This window comes from Babylonia areolata, chromosome 1, assembly GCF_041734735.1.
Source record: "Babylonia areolata isolate BAREFJ2019XMU chromosome 1, ASM4173473v1, whole genome shotgun sequence".
Classification (NCBI taxonomy): domain Eukaryota; kingdom Metazoa; phylum Mollusca; class Gastropoda; order Neogastropoda; family Buccinidae; genus Babylonia; species Babylonia areolata.
Genome location: NC_134876.1, coordinates 72,549,218 through 72,567,504, shown reverse-complemented (window position 1 = coordinate 72,567,504; position 18,287 = coordinate 72,549,218). Strand labels below are relative to the sequence as shown.

At 40.1% G+C, this 18,287-nt stretch overlaps 2 protein-coding genes across 2 annotated transcripts in view; one reads left to right on the top strand and one right to left on the bottom strand.

Annotated features, from left to right (window-relative positions):
- LOC143287145 (katanin-interacting protein-like) overlaps positions 1 to 14,404 on the top strand; it is a 51,175-nt gene extending 36,771 nt beyond the window's left edge. Inside the window, 16 exon segments of the mRNA XM_076595093.1 lie at positions 995 to 1,192; positions 1,702 to 1,839; positions 3,156 to 3,299; positions 3,430 to 3,483; positions 3,799 to 3,916; positions 4,926 to 5,103; positions 5,493 to 5,658; positions 5,996 to 6,135; positions 6,598 to 6,638; positions 7,294 to 7,374; positions 7,377 to 7,403; positions 7,649 to 7,788; positions 8,364 to 8,465; positions 8,985 to 9,115; positions 9,752 to 9,855; positions 10,724 to 14,404. Coding sequence (XP_076451208.1) covers positions 995 to 1,192; positions 1,702 to 1,839; positions 3,156 to 3,299; positions 3,430 to 3,483; positions 3,799 to 3,916; positions 4,926 to 5,103; positions 5,493 to 5,658; positions 5,996 to 6,135; positions 6,598 to 6,638; positions 7,294 to 7,374; positions 7,377 to 7,403; positions 7,649 to 7,788; positions 8,364 to 8,465; positions 8,985 to 9,115; positions 9,752 to 9,855; positions 10,724 to 10,773 — 1,812 coding nt within the window. The 3' untranslated portion in view covers positions 10,774 to 14,404.
- Positions 14,405 to 14,485: 81 nt separating this feature from the next.
- The window catches only part of LOC143293490 (cytochrome c oxidase subunit 6B1-like), a 4,765-nt gene continuing 963 nt past the window's right edge, over positions 14,486 to 18,287 (bottom strand). Inside the window, exons 2-4 of the mRNA XM_076604390.1 lie at positions 16,609 to 16,701; positions 15,653 to 15,767; positions 14,486 to 14,736 (exon numbers count right to left, since the gene is read on the bottom strand). Coding sequence (XP_076460505.1) covers positions 14,683 to 14,736; positions 15,653 to 15,767; positions 16,609 to 16,682 — 243 coding nt within the window. The 5' untranslated portion in view covers positions 16,683 to 16,701 and the 3' untranslated portion in view covers positions 14,486 to 14,682. The remainder of the gene's footprint in view (positions 14,737 to 15,652; positions 15,768 to 16,608; positions 16,702 to 18,287) is intronic.

The window sequence follows — 18,287 nt, the reverse complement described above, 5'->3', positions numbered from 1 at the left end:
TTACTTATTGCCTATCAGTAGATACTGGGGATAGATGTATGTGTCAGTCCAGTAAATTTGAAACATAAGAAAGTGTGTGGGGCAGCTATGTATGTGTATGCACCTCTTATTAGTATGCTGTGAAAGTGGTTCACAGATGAAAATTCTGGTTACAGTTCTGTCAGTTTAAGATTGGCAGGGATGTTCTTTCAGGTATCTTCTTAGTGCACTAGGTTTCAAGTCCTGCTTAGCGCTTGCTGTCATTATCCAGAATATGAGGGCAGCACTTTTTCTGCTTACAGAGCATGAAACAGATACATGTTTTTACATGTAATCTATTGTAGGGCATGTGTGCATGATTTTCTGTTGATGAATCATTCAGCTTATATGAATACTAGTATGTTTGAGTTTGGATGTGCAGGTTGGGTTACGCTGCTAGTCAGTCATTTGCTCAGCAGATGTAGTGTAGTGTATATTATGATTTGACTTAACACAGTGATGCCTCATTGAGCAAATGAACTGAACTGTGGAGGCACCATGGCAGAGCTGGTTAGGCTTGGGCATTTGGCTTCTGATCCAGAGCTCACCAGTGATCAGGGTTTGAGGCCATTTTCAGAATGGTGTTGTGTCCTTGGGGGAAAAACACTTTACTCGGATTTTCCTCACTCCACCCAGATGTGAATAGGCACCTGACCTTGGTTGGGGAAGGAGAGGATTGGGCCTCATCTTCCTTTGGCAAGCCATAGATACAGTAGTTGTGTATTCAGTGCCTGGATGGCAGAACCCATGGCAACATAAGTTTTGTCCTCTGGCAAATTCTGAGAAGAAATCTTCTCTGATACCTTCACAAATATAGATATATATATATATATGCATGCACTGAAGGTCTGACCAAGCACATTAGGTCATGCTGCTGGTTAGGCATCTGCCTAGTAGATGTGGTGTAGTATATATGGATTTGTCTGAACGCTGTGACGCCTCCTGAAACTGAAACTGAAACGGGTGATTGTTTCAGATAACGGCCAATCCCCTGGACATTAACGTGTTGCCTGAGTACGAGCGTGACCCACGCGTGGTGAAGAACCTGCTGGATGGGGTGAACCGGACACGGGACGACACCCACATGTGGCTGACCCCCTTCACGCAGGGCAAGGACCACTTCATCTACCTCACCCTGGCCAAGCCCTACAACATCGCCCTCATCCGCATCTGGGTCAGTAAGCTGCTGTCTTGTGGGGTGTGTAAGTGGTGGGGTGCTGTCTTGTTGGGGGTGTAAGTGGTGGGGTGCTGTTTAGTGGGGTGTGTAAGTGGTGGGGTACTGTTTAGTGGGGTGTGTAAGTGGTGGGGTGCTGTTTTGTGGGATGTAAAAGTGGTGGGGTGCTGTCTTGTGGGGGGGGTGTAAGTGGTGGGGTGCTGTTTGGTGGGATGTGTAAGTGGTGGGGTGCTGTCTTGTGTGTGTAAGTGGTGGGGTGCTGTCTTGGGTGTGTAAGTGGTGGGGTGCTGTTTTGTGGGTTGTGCAAGTGGTGGGGTGCTGTTTTGTGGGTTGTGCAAGTGGTGGGGTGCTGTCTAGTGGGGTGCATAAGTGGTGGGGTGCTGTCTTTCTGGGTGTGCAAGTTGTGGTGAGGGTGGTTTTTAGTTTTTTAGGGGTGGGGGAAGGGATGTTTCAGCCTGCATTGTGTACATGTATGTTTGATGTAGATTTTTGTTTCCTGTTTCTGACAGAACTACAACAAGTCTCGTATTCACTCATACCGTGGTGCTAAAGATGTGATCATGACATTAGACAACTCCGTCATCTTCAAAGGGGAGATAGCTCGTGCTTGTGGCGGCATTGAAGGTGGAACAGAGGCCTTCGGTGATGTAAGTATTTTTTGTTTACTCAAACGTTTTGGTTGGTTGTCAAGTTTTTGGTCTGAGTAATTGTGTATCCATGTGCCTTTACATGTCTGTATTAATGTCTGCAAGAGAAAGAAAGAAAGCAATGAATTATGTTTCCATAACTCAGACTGCTGGCATGAACTGCGGATCTTGTGCATGCACATGTACATAATTAAAAGTGAAACACTCACAGCACTCTAGATATGTTGACCCAAGAGACTCCCTTAATCCACAAGGTGCTGGCATGATCCTACCATGGACATACAGATCCATGGGGTGGAAGTTCTACTGGCTGACCATTTGCCGATTGTGCTGTCATTTATTAAGGTTTCAGAGGCTGTACAGCCAGCTGTCAGTCTTCATCAAAATTATACGTTTTTCTAGTGTTCACTGCTCACAGTCTGAATTGCTTTTTTTTTTTTTTTTTTAACTTGCAATGAGTAGCATGATTTTTTAAGTCATTGTTTGCAGGTTGCATTACATGTTTCGAGTATATGGTTTTCTGGAATAGTCGCTTCGTGGATAACACACCCATGTACTGATGTAGGATGCAAGAGATCCCAGTACTTTGTGGTTTAATTCTCTCTCATACCAGATGTCATGTCCTCCATTACACCTTGAAAACAAGTTTTGGTGCTTGTGTTTCAGATGAGATGATCCAGTTTCAATAAGCGAAATCTCTTATGATAGAATTGTCCTAATTTGCACATTACACTATGTTGCATTGATGATGACGATGATGATGATGATATGGATACTTACATAGCCTATCCTCAGTCGGAGACAAAGCTCTAAGCGCTTTATAAACATGGAGTCATTTGCACAACAGGCTGCCTACCTGGGTAGAGCCAACTAACAGCTGCCATTGGGCCCTCATCATTCGTATCCTTTGTCATTCAATGAGACATATAACATTTCAAGTGTATGACCGTTTTGCTTATTTACCCTGCCATGTGGGCAGCCATGCTCTGTTTTCGGGGTGTGCATGCTATGTATGTTCTTGTTTGCATGATCCACCAAACGCTGACATGGATTACAGGACCTTTATCATGTGTATTTGATCTTCTGTGTGCATATACTTACAAAGGGGGTTCAGACACTAGCTGGTCTGCACATATGTTGACCTGAGAGATCGGAAAATTCTCCACCCTTTATCCACCAGGTGCCATTACTGAGATTCGAACCCAGAACCCTCACATTGAAAGTCCAACACTTAAACCACTTGGCAATAACATACCCTGGAGGAATCTGGTGAACAACTCACATCTCATTCTATGTGGCAAACCTGTACTGTGCAGACAATACTGTTCACAACGGATGAAGACATTTTGGAAGCGGTGTCCAAGAACGACGAAGCATTTGAAGGGGAGATGCTGAGCGATGGGGAGGAGGATGTGCCATTCCAGAGACCCAGTACTGCTGACAATGAAGATGATGACAAGGTCAGTGCAGTTCTAATCTGTATGTCTGATGGGGTGTCTGTCTGATAGGTTGTCTGTCTGTCTGATAGTATGTCTGTCTTACAGGGTGTCTGTCTGACAGCATGTCTTATCTAGGGTGTCTGTTTTACAGGGTGTCTGTCTGATAGGCACACAGCAACCCAGCACTGCTGATGACAATGACAAGGTCAGTGCAGTTCAAACCAGTCTGATCGGATGTCTGTCTTACAGGGTGTCTGTCAGGGTGCCTGTCTGGTGGGATGTCTGCCTGATAGGGTGTCTGTCTGATAGGATGTCTGATCAATGTGTTTACTGCATGTGAATATTTTAAAGTGGATACTGAATTAACTAGAATGAATATGAAAGAGTAATTGAATGGACCAGGATGTTGTTTCTATAAGCCTGTAGAACATGGATCTCCACAGATCTGGAGAAAGGCTACATGTTGGAGTGTGCCTGAGACAATGGCAACATATCCTTTACCGCAGATTTGTTTGCACAGGATCGTCCGTTCACTCGTGCTGCTGGTCTGCTGAAGAAAGAGGATGTGACCGACTCCCCCCGGCCAACCACAGGCATGGTCACTTTTGCTGGGGACTATCTTGTCTACAAGACACGCAGTAAGTGAAAACATAATAATAATGATGGATACCTACATAGCTCTCTATCCAGAAAACTGCTCTGGGTGCTTTGCAAAACACATGGTATTATACATAGCATACTGCATTCATGTTACACATACACACCAAATGTACCTAGCAAAAAGAAAACTGCATAAACACAATGTATATATATAGATATATATATACATACATTAAAATATACATTAGAATATACATCACTATCTCTTCAGCAGATGTATCTTTGTGTAGTTTTGAACATGAGGAGTCTAATGCACATTAAAATGGAATATAGATTAATTTGTATTTTTTGAAAAAGGAAGACAGGAGACATTTTTTACTAAATTATGTTTCTTTTATTTCATTTGCTTGTCAAGATTTTCTACGCTTTTTATTTAAATCACTGAATTTAGTCATTGAGAGTGTAACCAAATATCAGTTTTGATTTGAACACCCTCTCAATCAAGAAAAAAGAAAAAGAAAAAAAGAAATTATTATGAAAATTACAAATGGCCTGTAGTTGACAGAATGTGCTGTATTGGCGTTGTCATAATATGATCAGTCTGTTTATAAAGCGCCTAATCAAATAAACTCAGCTCCAACTGCTTAACAATTCAGTAGTTTTAGTAAGAATACAGTGTGTTACATCATCCATCAAAACATGCATTTAAGTCGAACTAAGTGAGAAACATTTCAACACAATGCATCAGAAGTACACTGTGAACTGTATTTGTATACGTACAAACATGCCCACAGTTACTCATAGTCAGTTTTGAACAGGAGAATCTTGAGTTGTTTTGACACTGGACATGGACTGGGAGTGTCTTTATATGGCAAGGACCTCCACTGGCTTGGGGCAGTAAATGAGAGGGAACTTAGACCAAAGCACTTTGTCCAGAATTGTGTGGAAATGGACAGGGAGTGCCTTATCTGTGGACAGCAAGTGCCTTAATCTATTTCATGAATGAGAAGGGACTTTGACTGAAGGACTTTGTCCTGTTGTGATCAGAATTGGAGCTGAACTTCACGGCCACGTGGGGCGACATGCACTACCTGGGTCTGACGGCCCTGGAGGTGGTGGGGAAAGATGGAGAACCGCTGGCCCTCAACATGTCCATGATCACCGCCCAGCCCAAGGACATCAGACACCTCAAGGGCCACGAACGGGACGACCGCACCTTGGACAAGTCAGTAGAAAGTTTTCCGTTCCTTGCATCATTTCCTGTATCTGTGGGGGTGTTCTGTGCACATGATTATCCTTGGGATAGGTCAAAACACAGAGAATCAGAATCAGAATCCCTTTTTTTTTCTTTCTTTCTTTCTTTTCGTCTTTTCTTTTTTGTCTCATTTTGAGATATTCATTTTTGATGTTGCACACTCAAATTTTTTGGAAAAAAAATCAGCAGTGGACATTCAGTAAGTAACCCTTTATTTAACTACTGAAAATGTGAAGAAACTTTGGAATTGCTGGAACATTCCCTTCCCCTTCCCAATACCTTGCAACCCCCCTACATGTTACTAATGTACTGCATGTAATGTTTATTTGATTATTGCAGCAGTGTTTGGGTGTTTTCAGGTTGATAGATGGCACAGCAGTGACAATGTCGGATGAACACATGTGGTTGATCCCCTTCACTGCAGGACAGAGCCACACGGTGACCATCACCTTTTCTCAGGAGATGCTGGTGTCAGGCCTCCGCATATGGAACTACAACAAAAGTCCTGAAGACACGTATCGAGGGGTGAGCTGTTGTGTGTGTGTGTGTGTGTATGTGTGTGCACACATGAACTGACTTGATTGCATGTTGGTCTATTTGCATGTGAGTTTGTCTGTGCCCATGCCTTAGTAGATATAAGATTCTTCACTATATCTACACAATGGGTTTTTTGTCAGTTTAATCAGTTGGGATTTGCAGCTAATATTGATGTAATGTTTGGCAGTGTGCACTTTCTTTAAATTATTTTATTTTTTATCGATGGTGGTGATATTCTTTTGTGTAGTCTGTTTGCCTTGAGAATTTTTCTCACTGATCTCTTCATCACCTCTATTCATAGTTAAATTTCTTGTCCTGTGTCCAGGCTCGCATCGTGCATGTGTCAGTGAACGACCGCCTGATATCTCCAGCTGAGGGGTTCCTGGTTCGCAAAGGACCCGGTAACTGCCACTTTGACTTCGCCCAGGAGATCAACTTCATGCCCTCTGGTCCCGATGCTCAGGGGTCAGTTGTAGAAAGTTTTTTGGGTTTTTTTGCGTGTGTGTTTCTGTGTCTCCCTCACACACGCACACACACCAACATACACACACACATGTTTGCAAACATACATATGCAGGTACATACATATGTCTTCAGATACACATGCGATAAACATGCATGCATGCAGACACGTACACCATTCCACCACAAAACAACATGACACCATAGTACTACACCCTACTACACGGCAGCACTTCCTAACTGAGTAGCAATTAACACAACTCAGTACAGCACAAGACAACTTGAAAAGTATGCAGACAAGGTGGGAAACTGTAACCTATTTTCAGCCCCATGGTCTTGCTTCCATTTTCATTGTTTTAGAGGATGCTTTGATGTATTCATCTGGAATGAATGAAATTGGTATTATGATGTTAGGAAGTCTAGAAAATTAAATGGGGAATTTAATGTCTTGGTTTTTTTTTTCAGGTGTACAAATGGTGCTGATGCAGTTCAGATGCCCTGTGGCTGTATCCTTTGCATACTGCTGAACCAAACTTTTTTTTTTTCTTCTTTTTTTCTTTTTTTTTTTTCTTTTTTTTTGTGCTCCCCAGTCATGTATATATGCATCATCCCAGTGGTATTACTACCATGCCGCTCACTCTTGAGTCCCCCATACACAACCACACCGGTGCTCATCTGCCATAGTCCCAGCATCAGTAGTCCACAGGGAACAGTTGATGTTTGGTTGCCAAGAGGCCACCCCAGAGGAAACCTTTCACTGCTGCAATGGAGTTCAATAGTGCCCGTTCTGATCTAACGGACATAGGACACCACCTTCTGAGCCTCCTACTGATGACAATAACCACTTAGTCATGGAGCCACATAGTGATCATCCTGTGCTGAACCAAGTTTACTTTCAGGGATAGTTTTGTCAATATTGTTCTGACTGAAAACATGACACTTGTTTTTCTAATCGTTGGTTGATCTTTTTGTTTGTATTGTTGTGTCAGGAAAATGACTGCCTTATGTCTGAACAAGGGTTACTTAGCACTAGCCTCTAATAGTTACAGCTCAACTGTTCCTTGGAGAAAGCATTGTTTTAATGTATGTTAACAGTCTTATTGTCTGGCATTTGTTCATTATCATTGTTCCCTCAGACAATATGTCCTCAACATTTATCAGTCATCTACCAGCTGCAGCTGTTTTCCACATGGGGAGATCCCTATTATGTTGGTCTGAACGGCATTGAGTTCTATGACACAGAATTCAAAAAATCCCCATGACAGAATCAAGTAAGTTAAATGTCTGTGTTTGAATAGACATCATTGTAGTTGAGATGAGAACATTCTGAAGTTTGCATGAACCCTAGGAATTCAGTCTTTCTGCAATATTAGTTTAAAATCATTAAAATCATTTAAATTTTAGAATGTTGATAATAAAAAGTGAATTTATGGAAAAGCTCGAAAAAAGTGATTTGACCTGTTCCAGAAACTGTGTTGTGTTTTAAATACAGTCATGTGTTTGTGTGTGTTTGCAGATATCTCTGCTCACCCCAACAGTGTAAATGTACTGGAGCAGATTCACAATGATGTCCGGACTCCAGACAAGTTGATCGACGGACACAACGACACAGCGGATGGACGACACATGTGGCTGGCTCCCATTTTGCCAGGCATGGTGAGTGGTTTTACAGTATTCCCAATATCGAACGCGCACTGTCAGTGGAGCTGACTTTAATCCAGGCGGCAGATTGCCAGCTTCATCTCCCACAACACCTTCCTGCAGTCTTATAAAGTAAAGTGAGCTGCAAGTATTCATTATTTAATTACACATACATAACCGTGACCCACTAGTGCAGACTCCGGTAGTGGTTTGACATTCCTGTCCTGTGCAAACTACTATCCACCTATGCGGAGAAAACGAAAGTAGCTAGGGCGGATACCCTCCCGGAAGTAGGTAACCTCCCCTTTGCCCCCCTGACTAGCACCCTCTTTTTCCGGCAGCCATCATGATTATAAAGTAAAGTAAGGTAGTGGAGGTCACTAGCCACAGCTTCATTGGATTTCTCCACCTGAACGCAGTAGTATTTTGCACAAGACAGAAATCATACCCATGCTGGAGTCTGCACCACTGGGTTACTGTAAGTTTGTTCGATTAAATGTAATTTCAGAATGAAACTTTGCTTTGTTTCATTTGCTTGCAGCATTTGCCACTCCACTGATAAATGATTATTGTGTGTTTTTTGTTTTCAGCTGAACCGAGTGTATGTTATATTCGATCAGCCCACAACTGTGTCGATGATTAAAATCTGGAACTACAGCAAGACGTCTCTTCGGGGTGTCAAAGATTTTGCTGTAAGTTAACATTTCTTTTTATGAAATTGTTAGCAACCTGGAAGTGATGTACTCGGAACACTTGCTTTTTTCGCTGCTCTTGTTACTAGTGAAGTACTTTGTTATTCTTGTCAGTTTTGCAGAAGTGTTCTTTTTATTTGTAAGGGGGCAAAAGCCTCAGATGCTGGCATTAGAAAATATCAAAGTCATTAATACAGCTTGATGAAGGTAACACATGATATATGTATATATTTGTTACTTTTGGCGAAATATTATTACACTGGCTTGAAGCTTTGAATCTTTATCTTGCCATGATTAATAGTACATTGTTTGTTGTTTGATCTCTCTCTCTCTCTCTCTCTTTCTCTCCCTCTCTCTCTCTCTCCATATAGCATGTTCACTGCTGATGACATTAACTTGGTGATTCTCTCTTTCTCTCGCTCTCTCTCTCTCTCCCCCACACTGTCTAGTCCTAGTTGTTTGTTTCCCCAGAGTAGAAGTGTTTCTTGCTGACATGACAGTGCTGTGTGGTTGTGGCAGCTGTTGGTGGATGACCTGTTGGTGTACAACGGCACGCTTACAGTGGAGAACCCTGCCCCTCAGCGCTACCGCACCGTGCTGTTCACCGACAACCCAGAGGTTCTGCGCCGGGAAAGGAGCACTATTATCGAGTAAGCTGCTGGCCGGCTGGGGGAAGGGAGGGAAGAACTGACCAGTTTTTTGCAAGTGGAGCTGGGGACTGATCGCCCTGAAAGTTCATGCCATTTTGCTGGCGTTTACTTGTAAAATGCGCACACATGGTGGCAAGGCGCACGCACACGCACACACACACACACACACATGGATTCAGGCATGCATGCATGCACTCACACACACACACACACACATACAGTGACAAGCACAGGAACACACACAGACACACACACACGCACGCACGCACACACACACACCATGAAATACTGGGCCCTACAGACAAATGAATGAATTAATGAACTGAGGCAATGAATTAGAGGAAAGAACTTGTTAGGTGCCATTAACCTGAACATAGGCCCATAATGCTCACAAAGTTTTAACACATGCCTGACCTTCATCACTCTAAACAGTTTTTGTTTCCTGCTTGTGTGCATGCATTTGCATTTAGTATGAGTAAAACAGCAAGTTCTGGGCTCTAAAGCTGTCAAATGTTCAACTTGTAGTTGTTACTGTAACTATTCAGGATCACCAGACAATTTGTAAGAGCGAACTACAGTGATGTACCCGCTCCTTTATATTTTTTAACAGAAGTCTGATCTTGTGTGTCCATCCAGCAACCAAGCGGAGGACCAAGATGTGCAGATGATGAATGACAAGAAAATTGTCACCAATTATGCCAATCCCGGCAAAGCCAGCTCTGGCAAACCAGTCAACCAGGGTAAGTGCATCAGCCGCTCATTTATGGGGTCTTGCATGGTTTGTACAGAATCATGGAAAACCCTTGACTAGTAATATTCATCAAAGAGCTTAACACTTTTTAAATCAAAAACACACATACAAAGGGATGAAAACTGAATATCTACACTCTTTAACTGGGTTATCCACTGATTCTTTTTGTCAGCAGATAATTTTGTATTCAGTTTGGCATTGTGTTTGGTTTGGAGGATTTTCAGTCTCATCTGGAATAGGTCTGGAATTTATTTCAGTCACAACTGTGGGAACCCTGTACTAGTCCAAATGGGTATGGGCGTTGTCACTCTTGAGAACCATGTTTAAAACCTGTTCTGTGGCAACTGGTTGTGCTTGTTTACCGGCTTCAGGGGTCAAAAGAGACTCCTACCTTTCACAGAAGCAGTAAATCATAGTTTGCTTCAGGGGACTAACTACACCCTTACAACTGTGTGAAAAAGCAAAGCAAGGTGAGGGATTATTATTGTGGACCTGTTTTTTTGTTTTTTTCTAAGATCACTCTCAGTCCAAACATTAAAGCCCATGAACAACTGGTATTTCAAGAAAGTAACTCCAAAAGTTAAAGAGTTCAGATGTGTCTTTTGATACTCAATAAACCGATATATTCACAGCTAGAGTAAGAATGTCAAAAGGCCCCGGGTTCGTTCCCCGGCATCTCCACTTTTTTTGTTATGCTGCTGGTCAGGCATCTGCTTCGCAGATGTGGTGTAGCGTATATGGATTTGTCCGAACGCAGTGACACCTCCTTGAGCTACTGAAACTGATAGAGTAAGATTGCATTCTCATTTCCCTGTTTTGCTTATTGCACTGACAAAAACAAAAAAATTATGTTGCAGCGCTGCGTCCTAAGACTGGTGTGACTGGAATGATGAAGCGTCAGAGATGATCAACAGCTCTTCCAACTGCAGAACTGAAAAAAGAGTGTGTAATGTGTGCTTGATAATGCAATTGTTTACCAGTGTTTTGATTGAGCTGACCCATCAGCAGTGTGCATACTTGCCGGAGGATTTGATCAGACTTGGCGTTCTGATGCGTGGAATTGTGATGACGGATTTATTTAGACGAGAGAGAGAGAGAACTCCACAAGTCGACTTGTGCTCATAAACTTGTACATTCTCTGTATAACTGTTGATATTTTCTGCTAAAAGCACATTGCTCCCATCATAAAAGCACCCAGCATGTTTTCCTCACCTGTAGCTTGCTACTTACGCTTGCACCTGTGACTGACATCAATACATTGTGAGTGTTCTGCTGTGGGGAGACTGGAAGAAAATTGTGAGATTGCACTGGGTGATGTGGACATGCAGTGAAGGATAAGAGGGCGTTTGGGGGACTGGGAATGAAAGTTGCTGTTTATGTTTTTGTATTTCACTTTTTTTTTTCTTTTTTTTTTAATAAATTGTTACAGTATCAGAAACAGCTATCTTTCCCTAAACTCACCCCCTTCTCCCAGTTTTATGCTGCAGTTAAAAAAAAAGTTTTTGCTTGTGAATGTGTTTGGTTCAGCATTCCAGGTTAAGAAGAAAACAGCAGCTTTATCTCAAATGTATTTCACTTTTTTGTTTTGTTTTTTAAGGGGAGAGAGGTGACAGATCAGACTTCCACAGGGACACTAATTCACAATCTGCCATTTACATTATAGTGGAACTACAGATGTGCTGTGACTGACTGAATGTCAGTTTTTAACAATAATTATGTGGTCTGATTTTTTTTTTTTTTTTTTTTTTTTAAACGAATTGCCATATGTACAATGTGATTCAGTCTGGGAAGAAAAACAACAGTTGAAATCAAGTTTTTCCAGGTGTACATTTAGAAATAAAAATTTAAATAAACTCAAATAAGACAAAGTTTACATATCTTAACTGCTTCAAGATAGTGAATGGCTTGTAACAGACAAGCTGGAAAATATGCTGAATGAGTAAATGGTTTATGTGAAGGCGATTTACCAAAAGAGGAACATTTACATGCAGTGGTTCTGATTGCCTTACCGTGGCTGTTGCAGCTTACAGCCTATGTTGTGCCTGAAACAATTGTGTAAACAGACATTCGTGATGTGCCTGAAATGATTGTGTCATGAATTCATTGTGTGTTGTGACCTGTCTCAAAAATCAAGTCATTGTGTGGCTTTGTTGGTCACCCGTGCAGTCATTCCAATTTATTATGTTCTGATCCGTCCATTGTCGTTTTCTTTTGTATACGTATGTTACGCGCTCGCTATTCAGTTAATGTTTTCGAGTCATCAGGGTCATCATTTTTGCCTTCTTTGAGGCTGTTTCTTACCTGCCCTATACAGGAATGACCCGGGATGCGATGTATGCCTTTAAAAGTCATACAATCAAATGACGGTTTTATATGCCCCCTTAACATGCTCAGCCTCACATTTAGGTAAATGATCCAGGGTTCTGTGTGGCTGATACACAGAAGTAAGAACAACTGTTTTCATCACCAATTGAGTTAATTTTCAATTATATCAGTTTCTTTAAGCGAATTTTTTTCTTTTATATCCATTATCTAACTTCAAAAAGTATCTGAAGATTTTTTTTCTTGCTTTATTTCAGTTATTTAAATAATTCTGAAATACTTCTTTTTTAATAACACTGTAATATATTCCTTTTTTTATAATTTCATTCTGTGTATTTGATTTTTGTTGTTTTTCTTTTTTGAGTGCGTGTTTATTTTCCTTCTTTTAGACAAATTACTGGCTCATTTGCATGTGACAAAAGCAATGTTTCAATCAAGCTAGTCTTTTAATTCTTGCCTTCAGATAAAGATATGTGATTACTTTGTCCATCAGCAAGCATGGATCTTTCCAGTAGCCATCTGTGATATTGTTTCTAACTAGAATTTATATCCAGTTTTAAGGTTTGCACAGGTATGTGATATGATGTGTTAATTTTTTATTTCATAATTAAAGTATTTACTGGTAGATCATTCCAACCATGGTAACACATTAAAGTCACATATCACAAGTAATCTGTATTCAGTTTCAAGATGATGTCAGAGCGTGCAAACATACCCTGTATACACCACTTATCTGATTAAAAAAGTGGTGTTGTTTTTTTGTATATAATAAATACTTTTCACATGCTATTATTAAATTTAAATTATCTAACTTGGGGTTTTTTTCTTTTTTTTTCTTCTTTAGGGGGGGGTACTATATTTTACACTTATCTGAAAGTAGGAGACTTTGGAGTTGGCACATCTGTTGTAGTGAACAGTACTGTATGAAATGTTGTAAACTGGGGAAGTGGTTACAGTTTTGTTTTTTTTTGGTTTCTCACAGTCACTTGTCCTGATTCAGTTTTAGACTTCATTACACTGAAGATCACCATGCATATCTAAGGCAGCGAAGAGAATGTTCAGTTGGAATGGAAGTCACGTGGCATATAACGTGCCACACTGCAGAACACATACTGGTACAAGCATGAAGAATAAAGCAAACATTGTGTTAATGTGTTTTAAACAAGAACTAAAATATCTAGAGCGCCTGTAGCTTTGGAAAGACATTTTTCAGATTACATCAAGAAATTCAGTGAAATGACAAGCATTTTGTCTCATTCCTTGAAAGAAAGGAAAAAATTTAGTGGAGTGATTGAGGAAAGAGACTATCAATGATAAAAATTTACATGAAAACAAAACTAGTTCAACTTGAGCATTTTGTAACCTTGTGCATGTTTTTACTTTGTGCCAACCACACATAGCTTGAGCAATTGATACAATCCCGTCATATTCTGATTGGGTTTTAAGGTAGTTGCAAAACAAATTGTACCAGTTTTAAAAACCTATAGTATACAAATAACAGTTATTTGCAGTAGCTATTTTTCTATTTACGTTGGCAAAATTTCTGCTTCAACCATTTCCGTTGAAACTACTTTTCTTCACATTTCTCCACTTAGGTTCTTGTCCAGGCGTCAGCATGATTTGTACATTCTTTTTTGTGAAAGATATGCCTGAACAGTTGGTTCAAAGTGATATGGTGTTTAGAATTGTGTCAATGTTCTCAGGTAACTCATGTTCTGGAATTCTGTTTTTATTGTTTTTGACAGAAGTAAATTGGATATGAATACCCTCTCTCTTGCATGCACACACACACACTCTTGCTCTCTTTCTCTCTTTCATTTATCTCTTCATTTTTAAACAGCAGGAATGTCAGACTCCTGGCAGAGTCTGCACTAGTGGGTCACGGTTAAGTATGTGTTGTTAAATTGATTTTTCATTCCTTTCCTTCATTGTATAGCTGCCATATGTACTTGTCTGTGGATCTGAGAGTACACTTGATGGAATGCTAGTGCAAAATTGACCCACAGTGTGAATGGTGTGTCACTGTGACTAACTTATAGAATAAATGGTGTGTCATAATCACTAAGTCAGAATTCATTTGTACTCCCAGATCTGGTTAGTTGTCATCGTTATCCAAGCATAACTGAAATGTGATTCACTGTCAAGTGTCAGCCCATGTGATGAAAATTAAATTGTTAACTTTGAACTGATTAAAATTTTTATCTTCATGAACTGTATTGGGTATCCTTCATGTGTACTTTTTCTGCATGTGCACAATATGAGTAATGAACAGATCAGCAAAATAACCAGCCATAACAGCACATTTGATAGGAATTTTATTATCTCATTTAACCAAAATACCTGAGGACCAGAACAACTGTGCCCAAAGACTAACAGTAAACATCATTCAACTTTCAAGCTGCGCATAGATTTAAAATGAAGCTGCGCTCACCACTCACTACCATCACTTAAAAAAGATCACACAGAATGCATGCAGCGTGGCTGCCCAGTACATTCATATCTTGCCAGGAAAGGTTCCGTTCTCTACCTGCTCATCCCATTTCTCGATCTGTCGACAGAAAAAGAAAAAACATTTGTCACTGTAACAGGCATAAAACTTACAGAATGTCCCCAGCTGATCTCCATTTTCTCCCATCTGAAAGAGGTTATCTTACAAAAGAAAATGGTACCTACAGGGCCAGTCAAAATTGGATGGGAAACTGGTTATTTCCACTTACCTCCCTGTGAAAAAACTCCCTCTGAACTGGACACCACAAACCAAAACAGAGCATTTTTTTTTATTTTGCACCACTGAGCTTTAATCTTCCACTCAGCTTCACACATTAACATGCAGGAACTAACTGGAAAGGTCCAATTCATTACAGCCTGACTCATTTTACAAAGCTAGGTTCCTATACAGTATACCACTTTCAGTGGCTGAGAAAATGTCATGCTTAAACACACATACACACATTTCTTCAGATTCCTGTGTTTAAAGCATATGCGGAGTCACTTGCCCATACACACAACTTGCAAGGTCAATTACTTACATTTAACAAAGGAAGATGACCAACAACAAAATTCCTAAAGAAAGCTGCAATGTCTATTCCAAATCAACTGGAAAAGGATTAAATTTCTCCAACTTGCACCATAGCCATATTGATATTCCACTATTTCTTTTAAAACATCTGAATATGTGGTAAGTGAACCAGTCCCATATATTTATATTATTTTCTTTCTTTCAAATTTTTTACCTGATGGTCCAAGAATTTGCCTCATGGCAACCGAACTCCAACAGTTCTCTGTGGACAGCCAGAACTGAGACAACGGCAGACAAACCAAGGTCTGGTTGTGTAGGGGGGACTCCAACACAAAGCATGGGAGTGGAATACTTTTTCAAAATATATAAAGTTTTCCCCTTAAAACTGTATTGAAATTTATATATAGAGAGAGAGACAGACAGACAGAAAGCATTGCTGCTTTACCCAGGCATTGGGGCACAGGGAGCTGAAGACTCGTTTGAAATATTCACATGGCTCGTAGTCGTCCCCTTTGATCTTCTTGCAGCGATGGTAGTCTACATAATTCTGCCAGCAGTTCCTGGGGGGGGGGAGAAAGAAACCCTTCAGTTCATACCAACCAAGGAAGACCATCATGATACTGATAACATTCATCATTAATTAAACATAATAAATTCTATATTGTACTTCAGTGTACAGAAAATGGTTAGCCATCCAGAAATATAAAAAAAATTTAAAAATAAAAAAAACACAGAAAATCACTTGTTTTGGAAAACTAATGTAAATATTTGTTCAATATATTAAAAGGCTAAGGCAGCCAGAGAATGCTGTAATAGATCAGCATCTGACCCTGCAACATCAGCATACTCCCAGTGATGTGTGTGCTCACGACTTTGGAGGTCCCAACTTGGCCCGCAGAGCCACTCCCATGTGCATAGACATAGTTATATAGTCACGTCTTCCTTTAGACCATGAGACAACCGAAACATGTAATTTCCAATCAGATTAATAAAGATGTAAAACAAAACATATTATACATGTAATTTCCAATCAGATTAATAAAGATGTAAAACAAAACATATTAACCTATTCAACTACCACTCCATAATGAAAGTAAAACTACTCCCCTCCAAAAGGAGCATGTGTGTGTGTTTGTGTATGTGTGCGTGTACAACTGCATGCGTACATGAGTGATTTTATACTGTGTCATATTGCTTACACATTCTAATACTGTAATAGTTTTACATGCAATACTACTGTAAATGTTCTTGTGGTGCAAGTAAAGTAATCCATACTTTTAAGAGTGTACAACAGAAATTTTCATAAGTGTAATTACTATTTCTGCCACAATAACTGAATAAGCTCTCTTCTTCTAAGCAATTATCCAAATAATCATTAAAACAATTTTCAAGTGAAATTACCTGGTCTGGTTCTGATTTGGAAACCGAGCATCAAAAGGAGCTGTCTTCATCTCGTAGTCACCCTTATCAGACATGGCTGGGATCTGACAAAATCTGCACAATCAATCAGATTATGTCTAAACATAAGGGAGGAGGGGGGGTTAAAAAAATATTCTTTTCTAGACTATTATTCTGAAATTTATTCTCAAGGCAAACAACTTTATAAAAATAACAAAGGATTTAATTGTTGGTCCACTGGTAATCAGTAACAAGCTTTCCAGTAATTCTACATGCCAACATACCTGGTCTGTAGATTCTGCACATTCTGACTCCCGAGATTTTTCATCTGTTGACCATCCTCCCTGAGCATTATGATGTAAAAAAAAGAAAAAAGACAAGGATCACAGACTTACACATCTGGAATGGGATTTGATCAACACTGGAGCAGTGGAGGCATGGCAGGGATTCCAGAATTTAGCTGATCTGGTATAGTGACACGTCAGTGTCAAAATATCATTCAAAGATGGTAATCAACAAACCTGTCTGTGGGACACCCTCTTTGAAGAATACGTAGACTGCTAGCTTTCTGAGGTCAATATATGCAAACAAGCCTATAGGGGTAAAAACTGTTTCAAGACATGATAGAGGCCACTGCACGATTTGTGCCACTGCTGGTTCCCCCTCCCCAGTAATTGTGATATCCAAGAAAAACTAAAGTAGATCAACTGGGTAGGCTTTAGAAAATACAAAGATTTGCTTATAGTTTGTTGATAGGTGATAATCCATAACGTATTTCAACAACAAAAAATGGCCACTATGTCAGCCAGGCATACAAATGTCAATGTCCTCCCTTGTTTCTACTGATCAGCTCTTAGCTTACCTATTTACAATTTTTTGCCCCATGTTTCTGTTGCTATTCTGTATTCTGATTACCAATTACACTATACAATATACTCTTAATTACTGTTAAGATGCAGATGAACTGAGTTTTAAAGTGTACACACTGGGGATTTCAAAACACAAGGAACACAAACCAAAGTATTCATATCATGAACGCTTCACAAGGCCTACATCAATAATTCAGTACAATATACACTCAAGGCCTGACTATGCACACTTGGTTATGCTGGTGGTCAGGCATCTGCTAGTAATTGTGGTTTAGCATATCGATCTGTCCTAATGCGGTGACACCTCTAAGATAAACTGAAATGAAATGCTTTACAGCCAGCTATGTGTTGTCTGTAAACACTGTTTTTAACAGTGACCTTACTTGAAAAAAAAATCCATTGTCACTACTCTGTGACAATCTGTATAATTTACCTAAAAATCCTATTATTCCTTGGTAAACATTTTTGTTTTTCAAAAGTGTGCATGCCATCTCCTTCATTGTTTAATGTTCAGTTTAGATTTCAATTTTATTATTGTGATGTAGATGAAACAGAACTTCATACTTGTATTCATGTCTTGTATGTATGCTGGTCTGGATTGTGTTTACTTATACTTCCCATCCAAATGATCAACAGTTCAATGTGTTTGGGGGGAAGGCAGGGGTGTGGTGTGTGGACTGGAGGAATGGGAGAGCATGGAATAGGGCGGTCATGCAAGTGTATGAGGGAGTGGGGGAAAGCTGAAATCTGTTTCTTAATCGCAACCATGCTTGCATGCTAGTGGCTTGACAGCAAGTGGGTAGGACAAGGAGT